Source organism: Molothrus ater, chromosome 7 (genome assembly GCF_012460135.2).
Source record: "Molothrus ater isolate BHLD 08-10-18 breed brown headed cowbird chromosome 7, BPBGC_Mater_1.1, whole genome shotgun sequence".
Taxonomy (NCBI): Eukaryota; Metazoa; Chordata; class Aves; order Passeriformes; family Icteridae; genus Molothrus; species Molothrus ater.
The window spans coordinates 8,251,809-8,273,819 of NC_050484.2; the positions used below are offsets into that span (position 1 = coordinate 8,251,809).

General features: G+C 40.1%; 1 protein-coding gene across 4 annotated transcripts in view; it reads left to right on the forward strand.

Moving 5' to 3' along the window:
* The window catches only part of MYO1B (myosin IB), a 109,304-nt gene that overhangs the window by 28,545 nt on the left and 58,748 nt on the right, over window positions 1–22,011 (forward strand). For all 4 annotated transcript variants that reach the window (XM_036386397.2, XM_036386396.2, XM_036386398.2 and 1 more), the window contains exons 3-4: window positions 391–506; window positions 19,698–19,792. In XM_036386397.2, coding sequence (XP_036242290.1) covers window positions 391–506; window positions 19,698–19,792 — 211 coding nt within the window. The remainder of the gene's footprint in view (window positions 1–390; window positions 507–19,697; window positions 19,793–22,011) is intronic.

Genomic DNA, 22,011 nt, shown 5'->3' on the forward strand with positions numbered 1-22,011 from the left:
GGGTTTGGTGTGAGTGGCCAAGGGCTGCAGCAAAGCTTGTGTGACATTTGCCATGCAGATAGAGTCAGTTCTTTGTGAACATCTGTGTCCTTCTGCCTTTCCCTCCCCCAGCTGAATTAGTCACAGAAATATAGTATGATTGGGCTTTCTTTTAGAAAATGTTCATAAGAGGCTTTCAGTTATGCAGAAATAGCTAGTTGGGACCCAACAGAGAGAGTATCTAAAAGGTGTTTTGAAAATTATGAACATATTTATTCATTGCTACAATTAGGCCTTTTTTTTGTTTGTTTGTTTGTTTCCACAAAATTATTAAATGGGTAAATAATATATAAGCAGCAAAATTATGTCAAAAAGAAAATCCCACAATAATTTTCTCTTTTCCTTCAACAGACATACATTGGCAGTGTGGTGATATCAATAAACCCCTACAGATCTCTACCCATTTATACTCCAGAGAAAGTGGAAGAATACAGAAACCGAAACTTTTATGAACTCAGTCCTCACATGTAAGTACAGCAAAGAAATTTTAGTTTTCATTCTGTCTGGGAACAGATGGTACCAGCTGTCTCTCTCCTCAAAAGATCTGTTGATTAAGGCAACCAAAATGAAAATCACACCACCACTCCCCCAAAATGAATTTTTATTCACTCAGCTGTATTTTAAAGTGAAGTTAAAATGAGTTACTCTTCTTCTTTCATGCACTTAGGGCCTGGTATGTGCATTTCAGAACATTCCTCCCTAACTGTTAGCAGTAGCCAGTATTACAGCACGGTGAAGTAAGCAGTCTGTTTTCAAGGAAATCTGTTTCTTTCAAAGTCCAGGTGCCTCCTGGGAGCCTCGAGGTGTTAAATATGTTTGAATCATATAGTGTTACTTTTGATATCTGAAACTCTTAAATTATCTTCGTGCAATGCAGAAAAAAACCAACCCTCTCACGATGAATGCAGAAACGTGTTGGATATGTCTGAATGGTAACTGTAGGAAAATTAAAGCTTGGTCTTCTCTGTGCTGGCTGGAAATGAGCCCATTCATAAAGGACAGCCAGAGCATCCTAAATGCATAATGCAAACTTTAGGGCTAAAATAGGATGAATAATAGGTCAAGGTGCTGTTTGCAGGTGTGGGTGGTGTGTCTGAGAGTAAGGTACGTGGTCCTCAAGGTCTGCATGTTGCTGTAATAATTTTACCTTGCCAGTTTTAGAGGTGAGGCTGGAGCCAGCTGTTCCTCCCCTCAGTGACACTGGGAAGGAGAAGGGTTTCCAGCTGGCTGTGGGGTTGCACCTGACCCTTCAGCCACAAATTCAGGAGACTGACTGGGTCAATCAGTGGTCAGATAAGTGTCTAAACAGGGCCATACATTTATACCTCTTGTTTCAGTGTTAACTTTGAGGTTAAATGAAAATTATGTGTACAAAGTGTTCTGCAAGATATTTAGTTAACTGATTAATTTTTTGCCTTAACACTTCATCTGTCACTCTCCCAGAAGCATAGTCTGAAATGCAAACAGCCCAATAATCAGATCAAATAAATTTATGGTTGTTCTTGGACTTCTTGGTTCTGAACTCTGGCTAAATTCAGGTTTTCTTTCTTCACTGTTTTGTTTAGCAAGCCCAATTGCTTGCTAAATTGACACAGTTCCTTGCTAAAAGAACTTTCTGCTCTGCTAATTTTGTTCAGCTGCATAAAATTTGCTGTCAAATGATGGAGTATTTTAAAAATAAAACTTGTGAGTTAAAGTTTGTCTGACATTCTGAAAGTCAGTATGTACTTGGTTACACCTTGAATCAAGTACATACTAATACATTGATCTCCACGTTTTTCTGTCCCTTGAGAGATGGTTTTTCACAACAGAAATGATCAAGAGTCATTCTTGTGTGTATTATGAGAGTCTGAACTTGGTAGAAAAGTATTTCATAAACATCGTTCATCACTAATGACAATAATTTTATGGTCAGGTTCCCACCTCACAGCAATGACTTCTGGAACCCAAACACTAGAAATCTACTTTAAGAGCAAGAGACTGAAGTGAGAAAATATTGACTTTTAATTTTTGTCATGAGATCTCAATTGCTTGATAGTAATAGATTTTCCTTGCAATTTGGATAGAGTCCCCAATCAAGAAAAGTAGGCCTAATTTGTTTTGGACAGATATGATCTCTTCACAAATTTTCTTTATTTTATATTGCTTCTGTGAGAGTTTTGTCTTCTGACACCTAAGTGTCAGAAGTGGACAAAATATCTTTTAAAGTAAAGGATTAGGAAATAATCTTTGTTTCTATTACATCATTTGCAAATTGTAGAAATATAAAATGATCTTACTTTATGGTGACCTTGCTTCCCTTCCCACCTGTCTCTAGATGCTTATGGGAGTTGCAGAATCAAGAAGAGTCTCTTTTGGCTCTGCTAAAATTGGTAGAATTCTCACCATCTTCAAGAGATATTTGGGCAGTATTGTAGGTGTATAAAATAAGTGCTATGTAGGCTGCCTTATGGCATCTCTGGCAAACCTAAACAACTTGTCATCCCCTTTAGTGTGGAGTTCCTTTGGTGCTGTACCTAAGGATTTGTGCCAGTCCAGTTGTCCAGCCTGCAAACACAGAGCTGGTCCTTGGCTGCTGGTTGATAGATCCTGAGTGGAGCTGTCAGGGGGGCTTGGAGCCAGGCCTGGGCTATTCACTATGCCTGCCTACCCTGCTGCTCAGGACAGACTGAGGACTGACAGACTTAGGGACGGAGCTGGCATCATCCCACCCTTGGAGCTTGCAGCTAATTCTAGGGTTGGCTGCTCTGGCAGCACTAGGCCGCTGCTAAAAGCAGGGTTCAGGCGTGTCTAGGGAGGCTGCTGCACTTCCTCAGAGACCTTGCAATCTTCAAGGTGGCTCTTTTTTACTGCTCAGGAACTTTAATAAGGAGATGCTGCGAGACAAATTGCAATTTGTGGTGTTTGTTCTGCCACGGGGGTAAAAAACCCCCATTGATTTGTGGAAATGTGCATACTTGGTTTTCTTTGATGTGTAAAATCTCTGTTGAGCCATGGACTCTTCACAAGAATTGATTGTGGGGAAGACCCACTGGGAAAGACTTTTGGCTTCTGTTGTGTGATCCTGAGCAAAGTAAAACTCTTGATTGTTTAGAAGGAAACTAATCTATCCAACCTAAAAAGTTTGTCTAGAAATAGAATTAGATATACTGTGTTCCTTATTTCAACATCTCTTTTTGTATAAATAATGTAACTTTGGTACTAGTGCTAGCTAGAAAAATGCAAGCAATTAATTAAAGCAAAATTTCTAGCAGTGGTTTGGTTAGAGATTGTTATAGATACTAGGTCAGTATGGCACCAAAACTCTTCCTTCTCCTGTTGGTATAACAGCTCAAATTCTCCAACATCTGCAGTTTTGGAGAGAACATTCAGGTTTGGGAAGACCAGGATTTAAGTGTCAGCATCTCTAGAACAGTCTGCCATGGGTTGTTCCCACAGGGACAGCTCTGTATGGAAGCTCCTGGAGAACCAAAATCATGTTTTATTGATTTTCCAAGAATTTTCTGTGAGCTTCTGTCTGGGCTGGAGCTGCTTGTATGTGCCTCAGTGTGATAGGTGAGGAGGCTGCGCTTGAGAATATCAGTTGTCCCAGGTAAAGAGCAGGCTTGGCCAGCACAGGGGAACCGAAGGAAAAAGAGACAGAAGTTTATAATGACAGGAAGGAAATACCTGCAGATTTCCTGCTGTGTATGGTCACTGTAAGGAACACATTGTAGGGGGTGAAAAATCTGTTCAGGTGTTTTCTCAGCCCTAATCTGAGAGAGGAGGGAGGGAACACCTCGTCCTCTGTTCTGTGTTTCCTCAAGAGCGTCTGTGAGAGTGACTGATGCTTTCAGTGACGCCAGTTAACACTTAATTGCAGGGCTTGGACAGGTTTGTTTTTCTGTTGTTTTTTTTTTTTTTTAATGATCTCTGGAAACTAGAGTAGGGTCACAGTCACACTTTGAATGGGCAGCCAAACTGAGTTGCTGAGAGAAAGTTTCTGGTCAGGTGATTTTGGATAGCGTTATAGCTGATAAAATTTGATCCAAGAGGTTTTTATTTTACTAGTTCATTCCTCCCTGAGTGCACTACTGTGCTACTGTTGTTGTGGCACCATGTAATAGAAGTGTTATTTTTCTAGGTCTCCTTGAATGCTTGTTTTCATGGTCTGTGGCTATTTGCATAGGTGTAATAGGAAGTTGACCAAACTTTTTAATTGCTGGCTTGTTGTTTGTGTTTTAATGCTGTTAATCTTGCTGGTTTTGTCTTTATCTGCAAGGCAGGATCAAACTTGTCTCTGACTTGGCAGGGCAGAGTATGACATTTCAGTGTTCAAACAGTTTGCTGCTTGATTTGTGCAGTTCTTACACTTCTGTTCTGCTCTCTCAGTTGATGTAATTACTCTTTCAGTTGATGTAATTGCTGCTTTGCTTACCTTGTGGCTGAGCTAGTCATGAGAGCAAACCAAGCTATCTTGCTATTTTACACTGATTTTTCCCTGGTGACAAAGGCAGCTGCTGGCATCGTTGAAGTCAATGCAATGGGAAACCAAATAGATCATCATCCCACATATTTGTAACCATCATCCTGTATCACTTCCCTACCAGTAACAGATTGGCAATAAGGGGTTGGAGAGTAGGTGCTTTCTTGAATTTTCTGTTTTAACCTTGTCTCCTGGCTCCTAGCAGCTCTCTGTCCCTGGAAGGGAAGGTGACAGGTGGCTTTTGGCTCCCCTTTATGGTCTGAGATGCCCTACCTGCTTGCTCTGAAAAAAATACAGATTATTTTAAGTTGGGGGATGAAGTAAAAGTGGCAGCTGTATTGCTAATGGCCAGCTACATTCAAATAAGAGTTCAGTCACTCTGCATGTTTTTTAGGCTATGCACTGAAGTATTTAGGGTGACATGAGAAATCTGGAGGTGGCTTTTATCACACACTTACTGAATTCCACATAGGCAATTTGAAGTATATTTTATTTACTTATTATTGATTATTTTAAATCAACGTTTCTGAAATTTTCTGAATAGTTTTGCATGTAAAGGTTTCAAATTTAGACTTAAATTTATGCAGGCAACTCTAGAAAACCTGCTTGCCTTTAAATGGGATACAAGCACAAATATACCAATGTGATACCTGTTAAATGCAATAATGAGGATCTTTTCTATGTTTCACATTTCAGTTATTGTCATGTAGATAATTATTGGGATTAATCATTATCCTGTGGATATTTGCAGTTACTCTGATAATGGATACAATTTGCTTTTCAGCTTTTGAGCTGATGTAAATGCTGAATATAGAAGTTAGATTTTTGCTTGTGGCTCTTTTTCTGCTGGTGTTAAAGGATCAGATGTCTTCAGGAACACCAAGGTTTCAGTAACTCTTTTCCTCTGTGATGTAAAGCAAACATTTTTGTCTGGAGGGTGTGATAAAGCTCCAGCTGTGAAGGATAGTTTTTACCTGTATGTAAAAGTAAGCTTTTACCCATAGGTAGCAGAGTGGTAAGATGCATAGTAGCTGTCTTTGTTGAAGAAGTTGGGGGTGGGATGGGAGGCTGTGACATAGTTAAGTGTCCTTCATTGCCCCAGTATGTTTATTTTAACATTTCCGTTTCAGTTTGTACTTTCCTAATCTTCATTTTCTTTCTTTTTATTTTTTTTTCTCTTTTTTAACCACCCACTGTGGTTTTCTTCACCTTGCAGTATCCCATTTTACAGATTTTGTTCTTATTCCTAATAATTCCTGACTTCTCCAGAGACTCGGTCTTTGGACTTGCTCATCAGCAGAGTTCTGCTTTCACAAGAGATTTATGGCTGAGGGAAGCTGCTCACTTCAGAGTTCAGTTGGCATAATTGACCACTAGGCAGGGAAGGAACATCTGTGACTGGTGGAAATCATAAATAGCACTTAGAGAGGACTCTGAGTACCTAATTGTTAAACCCATGCTTGGAGTGAATTGAAAGAAGAAGAGGGGGGTGGAGCCCTACAGAGAACCTTGAAGTCTTTTCTTGGTAAGGGTGAGACTTTTCTCTTAGCCTCTGTAGGGAGGCAGAGCTGGATGTGGTGAGCCCATGAATGTAAGTCCCTCAAGCCCAGAGGTGAAAGGGGGGGTGATGAAACATCACACTTGCTTCAAGAGCCAGAAGGACTTCATGCCTGAGAAGAGCCTGTTCTATTGCAATGTTCTCTCACACCAATCATGGCATGCACAGTTTCCTACATTTACACTTGGCTAGAGACCTCAGAAGTCCTTCTGAGGAAACAAGAGTTTTGAGGAAGGCAATTGTGATGTGGCCATACTGAAGTGAATGACCTCTGAAAAGGCATTTTGCCAGTTTGAAGGCTCAGGGTATAAAGCAGGGTTTCTTCCACATACAACAACTAATTTAGCTTTTTCTGAAATTTGAGCAGGGCTGTTTTAGTGGGTTTGGATAGCACATATTGCAGCCATCTCGCCCCAGTGCTCCAGAGTTGCATATAGTCTTATTGACAAGAACAGTATTTGCTTGTTTGCTGCTGGTTTTAGATTGCATGAAATTTTCTAATAATGCAGAGTAATACAGGAACTGATTTATAGCAGGATATGTGGTTGTAAGGAAGCTCCAGAAATGCACCCAACACCCAAGGAGTATAAACAGCCTGAAAAAAGCAGTGTGTATATGAATGTTGTGCTCTATTTCAATTTTCAGAATACTCTGGAGTGACATTTAGACTGGATTCCAAAGTTTGATGGAATGAGCCTTTCTGTTGCCCCTCTAAGTAGCTCAGTCTAAATTAAGAAATGAAAAGGCCCTTTAAATTCTTTTTTGCATGGCCCTGGTGCTGTCATTCTGCTGTTGGTGTCCAGGACATGGGATGTCCAGGATGGGAACAGACAATGCCATGTAGCAGCAGAGCTTTGTGCAGGTGGGCTGGGGCTGACAGGGCTGCTTGCACACAGCCTGTGTGGAGCCAGGCTGGATTTCTGTGCTCTTGTGGCATTTAAACACTTCCTAGCCTAGGAAGGAGTATATATAGAGACCTCAGGGGTTATAAAAAGCATCAAGGCAAAACTGCCTCCCAAAATACCCCAGAAGATGGAGAGTGCTGGCTGCCTCTGGTCCCACCCTCCCTCATCTCTGGGTCTCTCAGAAGCTGCAGCAGTGTATTCTGCCATGACAAAAGCATTCAGAAGCACCAGTTCTGCTTGCTCACAAACCCTTTGAGTGTCCCCAGCCACAGCAGCTGGCAGTGCTGTCAGTCACAGCTCCTGAGGTGCCCCTGCCAGAGGCCCCCTCTCTGGGCAGGACCCACCTGGCTCCAGGAGAGCCTGCTCATCCATCAGTGTCTCCTTTGGAGAGCTCTCCTAGCCAGCCCTCACGTGCCCAGGGGGCTCCTTGAGGAAGAGGAATGCAAGAATTTGGGTACCTTTTAAAATAGTGTGAGTTTCTAAGGGAAACACTTAACTTGAGATCTGTTCCAGATGCTTCTGTAACTCTCTAGTTGTTGTCATGGTGTACAAAGGAAAATAATCTCAGAGCATCCCTCATGAATTAACTGCTGGCTTAGATCCTCAACAAAATAACTTTGTTTTCAGAACTGTTTTCAAATATTTACTCGTACCCCTGTACACAACATACTTCACATTTGACTTCAGTCATGTTGGGGATGGAAAGTCAAATGTTTTTGGTTATCTGTGACAATCTCCCTCTTCCTTTTTTTTTTTTTTTCCCTTGCATGTGAGTGTATCTGTAATAGTCTATGCTTATTTGTAAGCACAGAAAAGTTTGGAACTCAGCTAGATTATTAGACCAAAGATAATTAAGAAAAAAAGCAGAAAAAAAAAAAGTTCCTGAATATATGTTGGGGATGTGTGTAAATGCTTCAGCAGACTAAACTAATGGTAACTTTTTTGCCAGATCCCATTTCTCTCATTTTCCTGGAACTGGATTTTTCTGTCTAGAAATTATATTATGCCATTGATATTTTTAGGACATAAAATACTGAGATTTTTTTAGAACTAATTCACATTGTCACCTGAAGTAGAATGTTCAATAGCTTCATTTTTCCTTTCATTAGAATTTTGGGACTTTTTGCACACTGAAAATAATGAGTTATACTTAAAAAGGAGAAACTACTGTGTTTCCTTTCTTAAATGCAGTCTGAAAAGTGAGGACAGGTATAGGCCCTGTCAGAAAGGAGACAAATCCCATTTAATGCACTGTGTATACATAGACCAGAATTTTCATTATGCCTTTCCTGCACTGGCAGCCTGGTACTCTCTTTAAGATCTGGGATTTCAGATTGCAAGTAAGAACAGCTGTTGTTCTTTCATTGGAAGTGTCTCATTGTGTTTAATGGTTGTCTCTTTTTCTTCTTTTTTTTCTTTCCTTTAAGCAATTTAGAGCCCACTAGAAAATGCCCATCTGCTCTGCTAGGAGCCTTTGTTGTGATTTTCGGTACAGCATCAGCAAGGTTGATGTTTAAAGCCTTAAAGAAACACTAGTAAAATTGCAGATATTGTGCCACTGTTAACAGCAGATCATTTCCCATTCAATCTCTTTTCATCAGCACCATTATGCAAAAAACTCTGTTTTATTCAGCTCTGGGTACAGCGTGGTTAATGTAGTTTGGGTTATTAAGGGTAAACTTTTTCATGTTAGGAATCAGGAAATACAGTCTTAATATTTACAGTCTAGCACACTGAATAATCTTGTACTTATGTTTTGAATAGATAAGAGAGCTGGGACTCGGGTTTACAAACAAAGGTCTGAACTACAAAGACAGTTTAATTGTGGTCATTTCAGTAAATTAGTTTAAATCTGCATTTTTCTTCCATAGAATTTCCATTTTACATAATGCAGAAATGATTTTTAGTAGCTAAACCTTGTGGAGTTCAAGCTGCAAGTGGTCTTAATTACTCCAAGATGATTTTTAGTGAGGATGTAGAGAGGATGAGAACAAATATGTGCAGTTGACGTCCTCCTTGAGCATCAGCATTCCAACCAAGGACATAGATGCAGTAAATTGTTACTGGAAATAAGCCCACGTGGGCTGAATCGGAGACTCATGTTTGAGCAGTCTGAAGGAGGCTTTTTATTTCTTGCTTTGACCATTCATACAAATATGATTTTGGACATATGTCCACAAATCTCATTCACAAACTTGAGCAAATGGCATTTAATAGACTAGATAGACATGTTAGCTCAATGTTGTACCTGAGCTAACAAGCTCTCAGAAGCTCAGATAAGGTCCAGTGTCTACTTTGCCCAGGGGTTCATGGCAGGGATTTTATTTGGAAAAGAGAGCTGGGAGGCAGAAATTAAGTTGTGTAAGACTTCTTAACTTCTTAACAAACTACTTGGATTGTTAAGAGAACTTAAGAGTTACTTACAAAATCAAAAAGGATTCAGTAACACCTCTGAGCAGAGTAGCAGCATAACTATGTAATTACATAGTGTTGACATTGCCTTTCAGATGTTTTCCAGATAAGTGAATTCCTTTTATTTGCAGTTCTGTCACTGTTGTGTCTGATAAACTTGTGGGCAGCTGCATTCTAGCCTTTGTTACAGAGCCTGGATTTCAAATCCGGTGATTGGCAGCTTAGTTTAGCTTACAAACAGGTCTGAGGATGTGAGAATACTCCTACTGCCCCTCTGCATCCAGCTCTGGGCTCCCAGCACAGGAGGGACAGGGACCTGATGGAAGGACTCCAGGTGATCAGAGGGATGGAGCACCTCTGCAGTGAGGAAAGGCTGAGAGATTTGGGATTGTTCAGCCTGGAGAAGAGAAGGCTTTGGGGTGACAGAATTACAGCCCTTCTCAAGGGAGCCCACGACCAAGGGGGACAGAGGGACTTTGGACAAGAGCGTGAGGTGACTGGCTTCAGGCTGAGAGTAGGTTTGGGTTGGATAGCAGGGAGAAATTCTTTACTGAGAGGATGGTGAGAGACTGGAACTGTTGCCCAGAGAAGCTGTGGCTGCCCCATCCCTGGAAATGTTCAGGACCAGGCTGGATGGGGTTTGGAGCAACCTGGTCTAGCAAAGGTGCCCTGCCCATAGCAGAGAGGTTGGAACAAGATGAGCTTTAAGATCCTTTCCAATCCAGTCCTATGATTCTCTGATTGTATTTCTCCAGTACCATGAGATGAATTTGGTGGAATGCTTGGCATGTTTTCTGCTGGCAAACTGTTGCAGTCCACTGGAGTGTGTTGCACTAATACATGGCTGACATCTATTTACCTGTCTCACCAGACAGAGCTATGAAGTCACACAAAATGAATCTTTTGAGATGTTGTAGCTCTCAGGTATGTGCTGCATGCTGGAGTTCAATTGTGCTGGATTACTTCTTTGTGAGGTGAGACCTTTTAAAGCATGTCCCTTTCTGTGCAGTGAGTACGTGAAGCTGTGCACCTCACTTTGCTGTTTTTTCTGTCCCCGAGTACTGGAACACGTTTCTTTACTTTAAAATCAAGGAATAAATTTATTTTTCTCTCTTGAGTTAGCAAAGTAGAACAAATTTGTTTGGAAAGCGCTGATAGTTCTGCAGTAAAATTATTTGCAGTGAGAGAAGACCTGCATGAGCACATGGTATCAATAAACCCTGCATGGTTCCAAAACTTGACTTGCTATATCTCTGCTGTCACTGCATCAGGAGAAAATTACATATTTCTGCCTTCTGACTTGAGGCTGCTTCCTAGGGCTGCAGGGAAAAAAAGCAGGATTTTCTATTTGCTAAGCAGGAGATTTTTTTGAGATGTATTTTTGAGGCAGAGACATGGAACACTATTTGCTGAACACTTTTTCATGTGAAATCATAAGAGCAGCACTCTGCCCTTCAGTGCCCCAGGAAAACCCCACAACCAGCACAGCCCTGTTGTGGTTTCATTTGTGAGATAAAGAAGTCACTGGAGTTTTTGAACAGAGCAAATCAGTGCTCTGCCACTGTCTGGGAATAGCACACACTCTAAGTCCCAAAGATACATCCTATTTATAAATTAAAAAGAAAGGCCAAAACAATTCATTGTATATTCCTGTCTGTATAGGACTAAAGTTGTGATGATCATTGTTCCTCTAATAGGATTATAGAGTTTTGTTTTCTAAGTATCCAACTTAACCTGTGGTCTGGGCTTGTTATTTCTGAAATAGCTGTGAATAATTTTAAGGACCCCTTTTTAACCACTAGCTTTGTTTTAAACATGAGGAATAATTGTTTTGCATTGTTTCATTTTGATGGAAAATGTATTCTTTGTAGTCAGCTAAGGCAAGATGAACTCCAGTTTTTTGGGGCATGTTATTCTCATGGTGTAGCAGCATAACCAAGGCATTTCTTGCTCTACAGAAAAAGATTTCATTTATGTGAAATTTGATCAAAGCTGAACTGAACATGTGTGTTTGGCAAGTGAACTTCCCTGAGTTTCACACACATTCTGTATTAGGTACAGAAACGAATTCATTTTTCTGTAAAAATATTGAGTGTCTCTATTTTTCAATGCACAAAGGGAATGACTGTTTTCTCCTGCTCCTTTTTTCCTCCCTGTCCCAGCAACCCTTCATTTCCACACATATGCAAAAGCTCAGAGGTGCAATTCAAATCTGGTTCTGCATAGATGAAACAGTGAACTGGGATTTTAAATAATTTTGTGCCCTCTGGTTAAACTCTGACAGAAGCCAGGCATGGCAAATCAGTTTGCTCCTGTCTTCCCTTTCTGTTCAGCTGTCTGACCCCTTGCTGCTCCATTTGAACTAGAAAAGTGGAATAAATCCCAAATTTTACAAGCCCAGCCTCAGGGACTGGGAAGCTTCAGAAGGTCTGTGGAGAAAAATGAGGAGCTTCTTGCCATCAGCATTTCTGCTGTGCTGTGAAGCTGCTTCTCCCCTGGGGTCTGCAGGCTCCTCTAGTGCATTTGGGATGGCAGTTCAAGGAAAAACCTGCAGCTTCTGATGCAGAATTTGGCTACCAGGAAACTTCAGCCTACAGTTTTGCACTAAGAACACAGAGTGTAAGGACTTGGCTGGTTTTGGTAGTCATTAAATCAAGCATGCAATTGCTGATTCATCCTAGCAAATAAACATCTAATTAAATCTGATTTTTGATGAAACAATAGAAAACACTTCCTGTACTTCCCTTCAAGGATATCATAGCCCAATAGAATTATTTATTTTGTGAACAGAAGTTCCTTTTCCCTCAAGAAACTTGAAATCTTTGCAGTGCAGGTGGCAGCAGACCGACTTGGGGTAGGTGTGTGGGAGGCCTGCCTGTGTCCTCCTGTTTGACTGTGCAGGAGCTGTGTCTGCCTGGGGTAACACAGCTGGCATTTGGGGTCAGAGAGTGTTTGGGTGACAGACTCATCTGGTTGGTGCTGTGGGACTGGGCCCTGCTGGTTCCTGCTGGGCTGAGCCCACAGAGTGTCCCTGTGGGGGAGGAGGTGATGGTTGTGTGCCATCCAGCTGGCTGATGTAATGTCAAGGAAATGGGACTAGTCAAAAGGGAATGCAAGCCAAGCTGGAAAGCAAGGAGATACTTGCTTCCCTGCCCCACCTCAATTTATGTGTATCTTCACTTCAATGGCATGAACCTGCTCCAAACAGGAGTTTGCTGTTTCAGTTCCCTTCTTTAGGCCAAGCCAGGAGCCCTGTCTGTGTGCAGCTGCAGGTGTTCATGGTGGGTACAGTGGCACTGGCACACATCAGCTCAGCTTGGTGGGCCCTGGACCACCCAGCTCAACCTGGTGCTCCATGGAAAACCTGTCAGGGGCACTGGGGATGGGCCTGTGGGCTTGGTTATCTGCAGCACCAGGGTTCTGCCTGCTGCTCCCTGCATTCCTTGGAGGACCCAGCCTTGGGGCCATGCCCAGACCACTCTCCTCAATCTCTGCTGGGTGTATTGCACTGCCAGCACTGAGCTCTGGGATGGGATGTGGCCATGCTTGTCAGGCTTGCTAAAACTCACAGGGAGACTTTATTTTGTAGTCTGGATTGGCAAGTGGCATGGTCATCCTCAGCTGCAGAGATCCTGTTTTGCACTGGTTGAAGGAAAATAAGGCAACAGCTGGGTCACAGGCTCCTGGTAAAAGGCACTTCTTGTTTTCCATCATGTTAATGTGAGCTCAAACAAGATGTCTTAGAGGTTGTTGAAATAGGTGGAAAATCAATGGCTGCAGTTTTGGCTTTTCTGTACAGTGCTGGGGAAAGATCACTGTTGGTTTAGATTTTTTTTTTTTTAATTTTTACTTAAAAGGAAATTATCAAAACTGGAAATTATCACAACTGATAAAACCTCCTTTGGAGTGCAAATATGTGCCATCCTGTGAGAGGGAAAAGGACCAGGTTTTGGTGAGCTAGGAGGCTGTGTAGGCACAGTATTTTGGAAGAAGCATTGTCTGAACCTCTCTGTAGGGAGGTTTTGGAGTTGAAGTTCTTTGAACACACCTTAGATCTGCCTCAGTCTGACAAAGACAAGATTTTCAGCAAGAGCTTTTTTCTTTTTGTCCAGACCTCAGCTTATTGGTCTGAGACAAGTCTTCTGCTAAACCTGCAGTGTGTATCTGAGCATCAGAGGTTATATTATATTCCCAGTCTACCAGAAAATAAATCTCTCTGGCTTAATATTAGCCTCTACTGAAATGTCCTACCCATGAAAATTGAGAGGCTTTGTCCTGTTCCCCCTCCCTTTTTCTCTGTCCCTTCCCTTCTGTAAATGATGGCTGCTTCTAACAAATCCAATGGGCTGACTGGGACAGCTTTGGGCTTTATTCTGCATCTAATAATGTCCCAGTGGCTCATGTGAATGACAAAGTGGGCAGGCCTGTGCAGGATGTACCCTTCTGCTGAGTGTGTTACCACACAGTGTTGCTGATAAAACAGGTTTCTGTGCTCACCAGGAAAATAAAAATGGAGGATATGATTAGGAGCAAAGGCTTTCCATCTGTCTTAGCACACCTCTTGATCCTGGTGTTTAAATTTGTTTTATTTTTTTCCCCCTGATTGGCATGTTTGAAAGAGCAGCTGCTTGCCTGTGAAGGTCCATCCTAGCTGATGCTCCATCAATTCAGCTGTTACTTTATTCACTCCAGTGGCAGGCTAATCAACCTTTTCTTTTCAAGTGTGTCAAAGCTCTGAACATGAGACAGTTTGTAATTATGGAAAATGGGAGTACACTTTTTATCCTTAGGGCAATTAAATGATTCTGCACCATGAGCTAATACTATAAATAATCTCTTACAGTTGTTTTTCCTGAATGGTGAATTTTCCACTGAGCTTCAATGGGTGGGGGAATATATATAGCAAATAGTGATGATTTACAATGTAAAGCCTCAAAGCACTTTATAAAATCTGCTTCAACTCTTCCTAGCTCAGGTTGCTAGGCTTTTCATACTGAAACAAAATGCAGTTCTGATGCTTTCCCACTGCATGTCATGAGAGAATGAAATAATTTCTTTGCTGTTAGCCTGCTATTTGAGCACTTCTATGCATTCAGAAAGAGAAGGAAGGAAATTAAATTATGCTCTGAAGTAAACTCGCAGTCATTAAATTACATTTTATGTAAAACTTATATTAAAAGTGCATGCACAATTTATGTATTACCTCTATTCTTTCTAGTATAGCATGGTATATAGTTTTTGATAAGCACTGGCCTTTAGCATCCTGCCAGCATGTTTAGACATGTTTGGGCAGAAATGAGCCCTGGTACCAGGACTCTGCTTCATAAGGAATTGGAACAGTCAATAAAAGAGATTTTCCTAATTTCCTTTGAAAGTAGCAAACAAGTTGTCAGCCAATAGCCAAGATTAAGCAATAGATGTTCTGAAATGGAGACCCAGGGTCTCTGAATCAAAGCAGCAGCTGGTGAATAAGTGAATTGACTCTATTAGTGCACGAGAAGAGCAGTTGGAGAGAATTTAAAATAGTGTTAACGAGTTAACTTCTGATTGAGAATGCTAAGGAAAATGAAAGGAAGCATGAAAATGATATCACAAATAAGTATCAGTGTCTGGCAAATACTGATCCTGGTGAGTTTGGCTTGAAGGAAAAACGTGGTAGAAAAGCTGCTCCTGTGAAGTGAATTTCTGACTTATAACAACAAGATTTTTATGGCTTTTGTAATTGTGGGTGCAATCTGGGGTGTTCAAATGCTGCACTGGCTGCTTGTTTCAGGGTGAGCTGGTGGGAACCTGGCTCCTGTCTCTTCCTGACCCCAGAGACACAGAGATGTTTAACACAGAGATGCTGTTGGGATGCTGAAAATTGCCCGAGCCCTTTGGAAGCCTCCCTTGGAGGGCTGAGCTGTTTCCCTTTGTTAAGTTTTTAGGTTAGGACTTTGTGACAGATCTGGCCATCTGGAGCTTGTGGCTGAAGAGGCTGTGCTAGAAAGAAGCAGAGGCTTCTTACTGAGCCAGGTGTGGGCGGCCTTTTGATTTCAAATTGCTTCTAAACTTAAGTCTCAGCTAAAAGAGAGCTCCAGTAAAAATTTCTGTGTTTGTTGTGGTAAGAGGATGTCATCTTCCTCCAGGAAAACCTAAAAATCAAAGGAGAGCTTATTATAAGGTATGGTAACTGACAGTGCTGACGCACTCATCAGCTAATTGGAAACACATGGTTTATAACTGCTTTTTAAACTATTCTGAAATTTCACTTGGGCTCTGTAATTGGGAGGTGGCTCAAAGAGAGGTATGTGGTTTAAATCCATGGTTGCCAATGTGGCTTCACAGAGCCATGTCTCTTCATGTTGCTTAAAGGAAAAGGCTAGGATTCTTTGTGATCTCTAAACCATTAATATGTGTTAAACTTAAATGACTTTAAATGAAATTATTTTTTAAACAAATAGGCAATAGCATGGAATTCTAGTTTTTTATCAGTAGAGTTTGAACTAAAAGACTCAAAGTTTGTTTTTGTTTGGGTTTTCTGTTACTGTAAAGATTATTATGGATGTTGATAATAGGTAGGAAGGACAGTGAGGTGTAATGTTGTGTCATGAAAGTCAACATGACATCTGAATTAGATGTGTCTTTTTCTTTGTTCAGACTGACAGAAATGTGATATTGCTCTTTTGCAGTGCCAGAAAGACAAGTCTTAGCTGTTTAAAAAGACTCTTGGTTATTCCTCCTCCAATTGGATTGTTGGAGCAATGGTTGAAACATCAGTGATAGATTTTAAAATACTTCTACTGGGTCACTTTTGATAACTACTTATGCAAAGCTTCTTTTGAAATGAGTTGACTTATTTTTTCTTTTGTCTGTAGTAGATAATATTTGATACTCTGGTGGGGTATTATTAGGCTTTGTAGGTTGTGCAGATTCAAGAAAATGGCAGGAAAACTCTTACTAGACTGGATTAAACCAGAACTGGATGAAATCCCCCTCTCTCCTTCTATTTCAGAAACCTCATTGCAGTATTAGGCTCTCAGTTTTTCTGTGGAGGAAGGAGAAAAAGCATGATTTGGTGTCTTTAACTATGCAGTGCAGGCAGAGTTAATAGATACATCAAGCAGTAAAATGCATTTTGACAGGGGCTGTTGAGAAACTTAAATTCAGTATATTAGAAAAGATGAATGGGTACTAAGCTGATTAACTCGTAACTCAGTCTATCAACAGAGAATACTTCCTCTGTGCTTGATGCTTATTTCATTTTCCAGTGTGAAACTACTGCCAAGAAAATAGTTTCCAAAGTGAAAAACTATTTGATGGCCAAGACTGTTTGAAGGACAAGAGGCACAGAATGAGTTGTCCAGTCTGTAAATTTAAAAAAGCATCTCAGAGTCTTATCTTCTTGCTGAAAGTTTCCCTCAGTCAAACCTGTGGAAATCGCAGCATTATTGTTAAAGTTTGTCTCATGTGGCCCATGAATGCTCAGGGAAGTTTATTTCTTTAATCTTCATCCTGTTGCTTTTAATTTTTTTTTTTTTTTTCAAAAAGGAAGGTAATCTGTGCTGGAGTAAGCTTTTCTGAGTGCTGTTGTACTTTTCAAATTGCAAGTATATCTGCAGCAACATTCAGCAAATATTATTAATTTCCTAAATGTGTCCTGTAACAGAGTCTGCTAAAGTGTTGCTGCTACTGTAGTTTGGATTCCAAACAGTAAAATGGGTGCCAGAAATTGTGTCATGGTCTCTCAGCAGCAGCAGAATATTTTATATTTTTCTTGCTAGTTCTCCAGCATGTTGGCCACATCACAATGTGACTTTGTTGTAATGCTAAAAACATTACAGCCTGCTACTCTCTAGTAAACACATTTTCACCTCCAGCTGAACTACTGAGTTCAAATGCTTCAGTCAGCACAGCAGCATTAAGGTTTGAGCACAGATTTCAGCCCTGCTCGGGGTTGGATGGGATGTGCATCAAAAGGAGTCAATGACCTTTGATCACGGGTGTTAAGTGGATGGTCCAGCCATCTGTGCAGAGAGGAGAATTGTCATTTAGTGCCTTGGACAAAACAGGCTGGGAAAAGCAGGGAAGAGAGGTGGAGCCCTGGGTGGGTTGTGGAGCTGGGCAGGCAGATGTGCTGCAGGAGAGAAGATGGGAGGGACACAAAGAGGGGGGAAACGATGGCCTGAGCATCCTTGGCAGGCCCTGGAGAGGCAGGGGAGGGTGTTGGTGCTCAGGAGCAAAGGAGCTGTGAGCTGTTTCAGTTCCCCATTTTCCAAATCTTTCAGAATGCCCTCACTTGGTTGCCTGGGTCTCTTGCAGAGGGTGGCTGGGCTGGTAACAAGATGTGACCATAAAGCCAAACTGGCAAACAAAACCAAAACCCAAATAAGCAAATGTGAGGTGAGTCTAATACAGGTGAGGGATGAGGAAGTACAAAAAACCACCTTGCACATGCACCTGATGATAAATTGGAGATAACTTGTCATGCTCTTCATAAACTTTTTGGGAAGGGAAGCCTGAAGCTAAGGGACAGTGGTAGCAATAAGTATTTTATATTTATATAATATATAATTTATAGGTAACATTTATATAATTATTTATATTTCTATAACATATAATTTACATGTAATATTTATATAATTATTTATAGAAATAGTATGTATAAATTATCTCTTCATATATAATATTTATATAATTATAATATATAATAATTATAATGGAAATTATATTTTAAATAATTTATATATTATTTTATGTATTTGTATTTTTATATATTTCTATATAATTAATATCTATTTATATATAAAATATATACAAGTAATATATAATTATATATGTTTATATTATATTTATACTTATAAATAAGATTTTTTTTATGACTGATTTTAGTAGATGTAGGTTTAATATTTGATGCTTTCAAACTGCAGCAGTTAGGAGCCTCTAGACAAGGCCCTGAGTGGCTCTCACTGCCTGCATTGTGTTGTTCCTGCTTCCCATCACTGGTGTCATGACAAAGAGCTTGCTCTTCTATAGAGGAGCCTGTGAAAAAAGCACCATATAGCTGTGCTGTCCAAAACAAACACTTGATCTCTTTGCTGTTATCAGCTGAATGTGAAACTCCTAAACTGTTGTAGAATAATGAATCAGGTTTCTAAAAAGTGCATTGAACCTGCAGTGATTCTGCATCTTATGTTGACCTGAGAGTTCATTTCTGTTTTTCATACGTGGTTTGTTTGCTGTAAATAATAAACAATATCCACTTTTGGAGATATATAAACACTAAATATTTTACTAGATGCAGTAATCTAACCAAGGTCTTGGTCTGTTGAACAGCTGTTTATTTCATGTAAAAACATGCTGTGTTTGGATATCATATTTTTTCTTTAATTGGGTTATGCATTTGTGCCTTTTTATTTAGAGTTTGCTTTTATATCCTCTTTCAGATACTATTTGGTTAAGTTTTTCTAAGGGGAAAATGCTTAGTTTCCAGAATACTTAATTCCATTAATTGGAAAATGCAGTTGAAAGAAAAAACTTTGTTCTGTCTCAAAATTACTACTAAAGAAAACTAAATATAAGTAAACCATCTGCACTTCTCCAAAGTATATGTTGCTGCACGGCAGCAGAGCACATCTGGATTCAAATTGCAGCCCAGGAGTTTCAGGGTCATGATATTCTGAGCCTCCAGGAAAAGACATTTTTGGTACAGGAAATCTGTTGGTTCTTGTTATATACTTTAGGCTCCCTACATGGCATCACACTTACTGGGATAAGAACACAGATAGTGGGAAATAATTCTGCATATTCATGCACAAGTCCAGCTATACCCAAAGGCTTAAAATGCTCAGTGTTTTATAAGGTTGTGAGATTTCTTCTTATGAGTAGAAATTGTGGCTTATGGTGTAATTATTGCTCAGGGTTCCCCTCTTTATCTTAGAGACATCTTCAGACAAACCATGCCCTGATGTTGCGTTGACATTTTTTCAGTGGAGAATAAGACATTTTGTTCAATGAAGAAAGATAGCTACACTTCCCTAAAACTCTGTTATTTTGTTTTGACTTTGCTATCTTCAAGATTATCTTTGCTTGTTCCTGAAGGAGGTCTAAGTAAGCCTCTGAGATAAAGTATCCATTTTGCTTCTGTGGGTCTTTATGTTCTGAAAAGGGAATGCTTCACCACTAATGGAACATTAGCACTTGGAGAGTTTTGGGTTTTTGTTGGTTTTTTTCCTTCCTGGCTGTGCAAAGGACAGATTGTAATTATTATCAATATTTGGTGGTTTGGTTGTTTTGGGTTTTTTTCCTAATTCTCAATTGACTCTTTCTTTCTTTGCAGCTTTGCTCTGTCTGATGAAGCTTACAGGTCTTTAAGGGACCAGGACAAAGACCAATGCATCCTTATCACAGGAGAGAGTGGAGCTGGGAAAACAGGTAAGGAGCAGTTAGGATCTGATTAAAAAGCATTCAGGGCTGTTCAGAGCCTTGCAGAGGGAAGCTGGAGTTGGTGAGAGTTGAGAGATGTCAGCACTTCTCTGTGTCTGGCCATTGCAGGAAGTGAGTGCTGCCACACTTGTGGCTGCAGCTGTGAACTCACATAAAATAGTGTTTTTTCAAACTGCCACCACACTGAAGTCCCATGTCATGTTAGTTCAGTGTCCTCATCAGTATCCAGAGTTGTACCAAAGTCATGCTGACTTGTCACAGAGTATTGCGAGGGCCAGAAAATGTTTAGGCTGTCCTGGTGAGAAACCTGAAGACATGGAAAACTGAATGCTCTGAGTTTTCCAGACTTGGTGCTTCCACTCGTCTCTCAATGAACACATGCCTTTGAAAACTGGATTATGCTATTTATCTAAGGAAAAGAAATAACTGTAGCTGATTACTTTGGAAATTTTATCAGCCCTTCGCACACTGTGCTCAGCTGCAGTGCTAAGATTGGCTTGTGTGCCAGAACACTGAGTTTCTTAGGCAAAGTTGAAATTTCCTTGAAAATGGCTGCTGGTTTTTAAACTGGAAGGTTAGAAACCAAGAGAGAATTTCATAACTGCAGTACATTTTAGGTAGACCTTAAAAAAGAAAGAAGCCGGTTATTTTCAAAGATAGCAATTTAAAACAGAGGTGACTTGCAGAAGAGACAGCGGGTAGGAAGGCATACATCTGTTTCCAAGTAATTTGAGAGATTTTTCCTTTGCATCTGAGAATATGTGGGGCTTTGTGTGCTTATTCTGAGCAAGACTCAAAGTAGGTAACAAGTTGCTTTCCAAGACTTTGGAAACATATAAAAGTATAAAAAGTGTAGGCATCATCTTTAGTGCTCTAAGATTAGTGGCACCCAATTAAGAAGTCTTGAAGTCTTGTAATGTAATCTTTTTTTACAGTTCAATGACAGGAAAACCTGTTCAGTAGAAGTGTAGTTTAAAAACCCAAGTTCTTATTAATATGACTCTGAGGTTTTGTCTAGAAGCTCGGACTTTAGCCAAGAGTCCTGGACTGGTGGTGTTTAATGTCTTGGTTTCCTCACAAATTGTGAATTATCAAGCATGTCACATATAACTGAGGCATACATATTAGTGATTTATTCATTTGAAAGGTGAATCAGAGGTTGAGTTGTTGAACTTCTCTATATGTAAATAGTACATTTAGATTTGTATAGAGATTTAGAGGGTTCTGTAATTTTTTAGCCATATGGGAAATAATATGAATTATTCCTTTTTTGTAAAGATTAGTACAAAACGGGATGGAGAGGGTAGGAAGTTACTGGAGTTAAGGAAACAAACTTCTTACTACAGATATATTATGTAACTGTGTTTTAAATTTTTGGTAGCCAGAATATTTGACATTTTTGCCCTGGAAGAACTGAAACTGAGCTGTCATCAGTTGAATCTTGTTATTTGCTTCCAATTTTGTCCTTGTTTCTCTGCATGTTTTTAATGTTAACTGATAGTTACATTGGGCAAGAAAACATGATGCATCACCAGAATAAGGAGTTTATTTATACGTTTTGAAATGTTAGGGTGATAACTCCCCTCCTGATGTCTTTCTTGGGGCAAACAGAGCTCCTAATAAGAGAAAGGGCCTTTATTTTCTTTTGCTGATATTCAAAGCCTGTATTGAAGTCATTGTGGGTAAACTATTATAATAGCTTTTTTTTGCTGCTTCAGTGCAAATGTTTGTTTCTCTCAGTGATTGAGTGCCTGTGCTTAAAGATGTTGACTGTTTTAGGAAATATTTCAAATTAAATAATTGGGTAATTCCAAGCTCTGAAGGGAACAGAGTAAAAAATGAGAGCTGGGATTGAGGCACAAATAAAGGAGATGGGAGCCTTCTGAGCACACCTAAAGTTTTTGCTCCCTGATTGCTTCCTGTGTGGCAGGTTTGCTCATTTTCCTCTACACATGGAATAGTAATATAATGCTAACAAACAAATTTGGTTAAGTAGGAAAAATCAAAATCCAAGGGATAACGTCTCATCTGTCAGTTCTTTCCTGAAATGAGACACTTAAATTTATAACAGATCTCTGAAGATCTGTTACAAATGTAATGGTTGGGTTTTTTTTGGTTTTTTTTGGTTTTTTTTTTATGACCACAGTCTGGAATTGATAGGGTTTCCAGCTGCTAGTAATTACACTATATATCAGCCTGTATTGCCT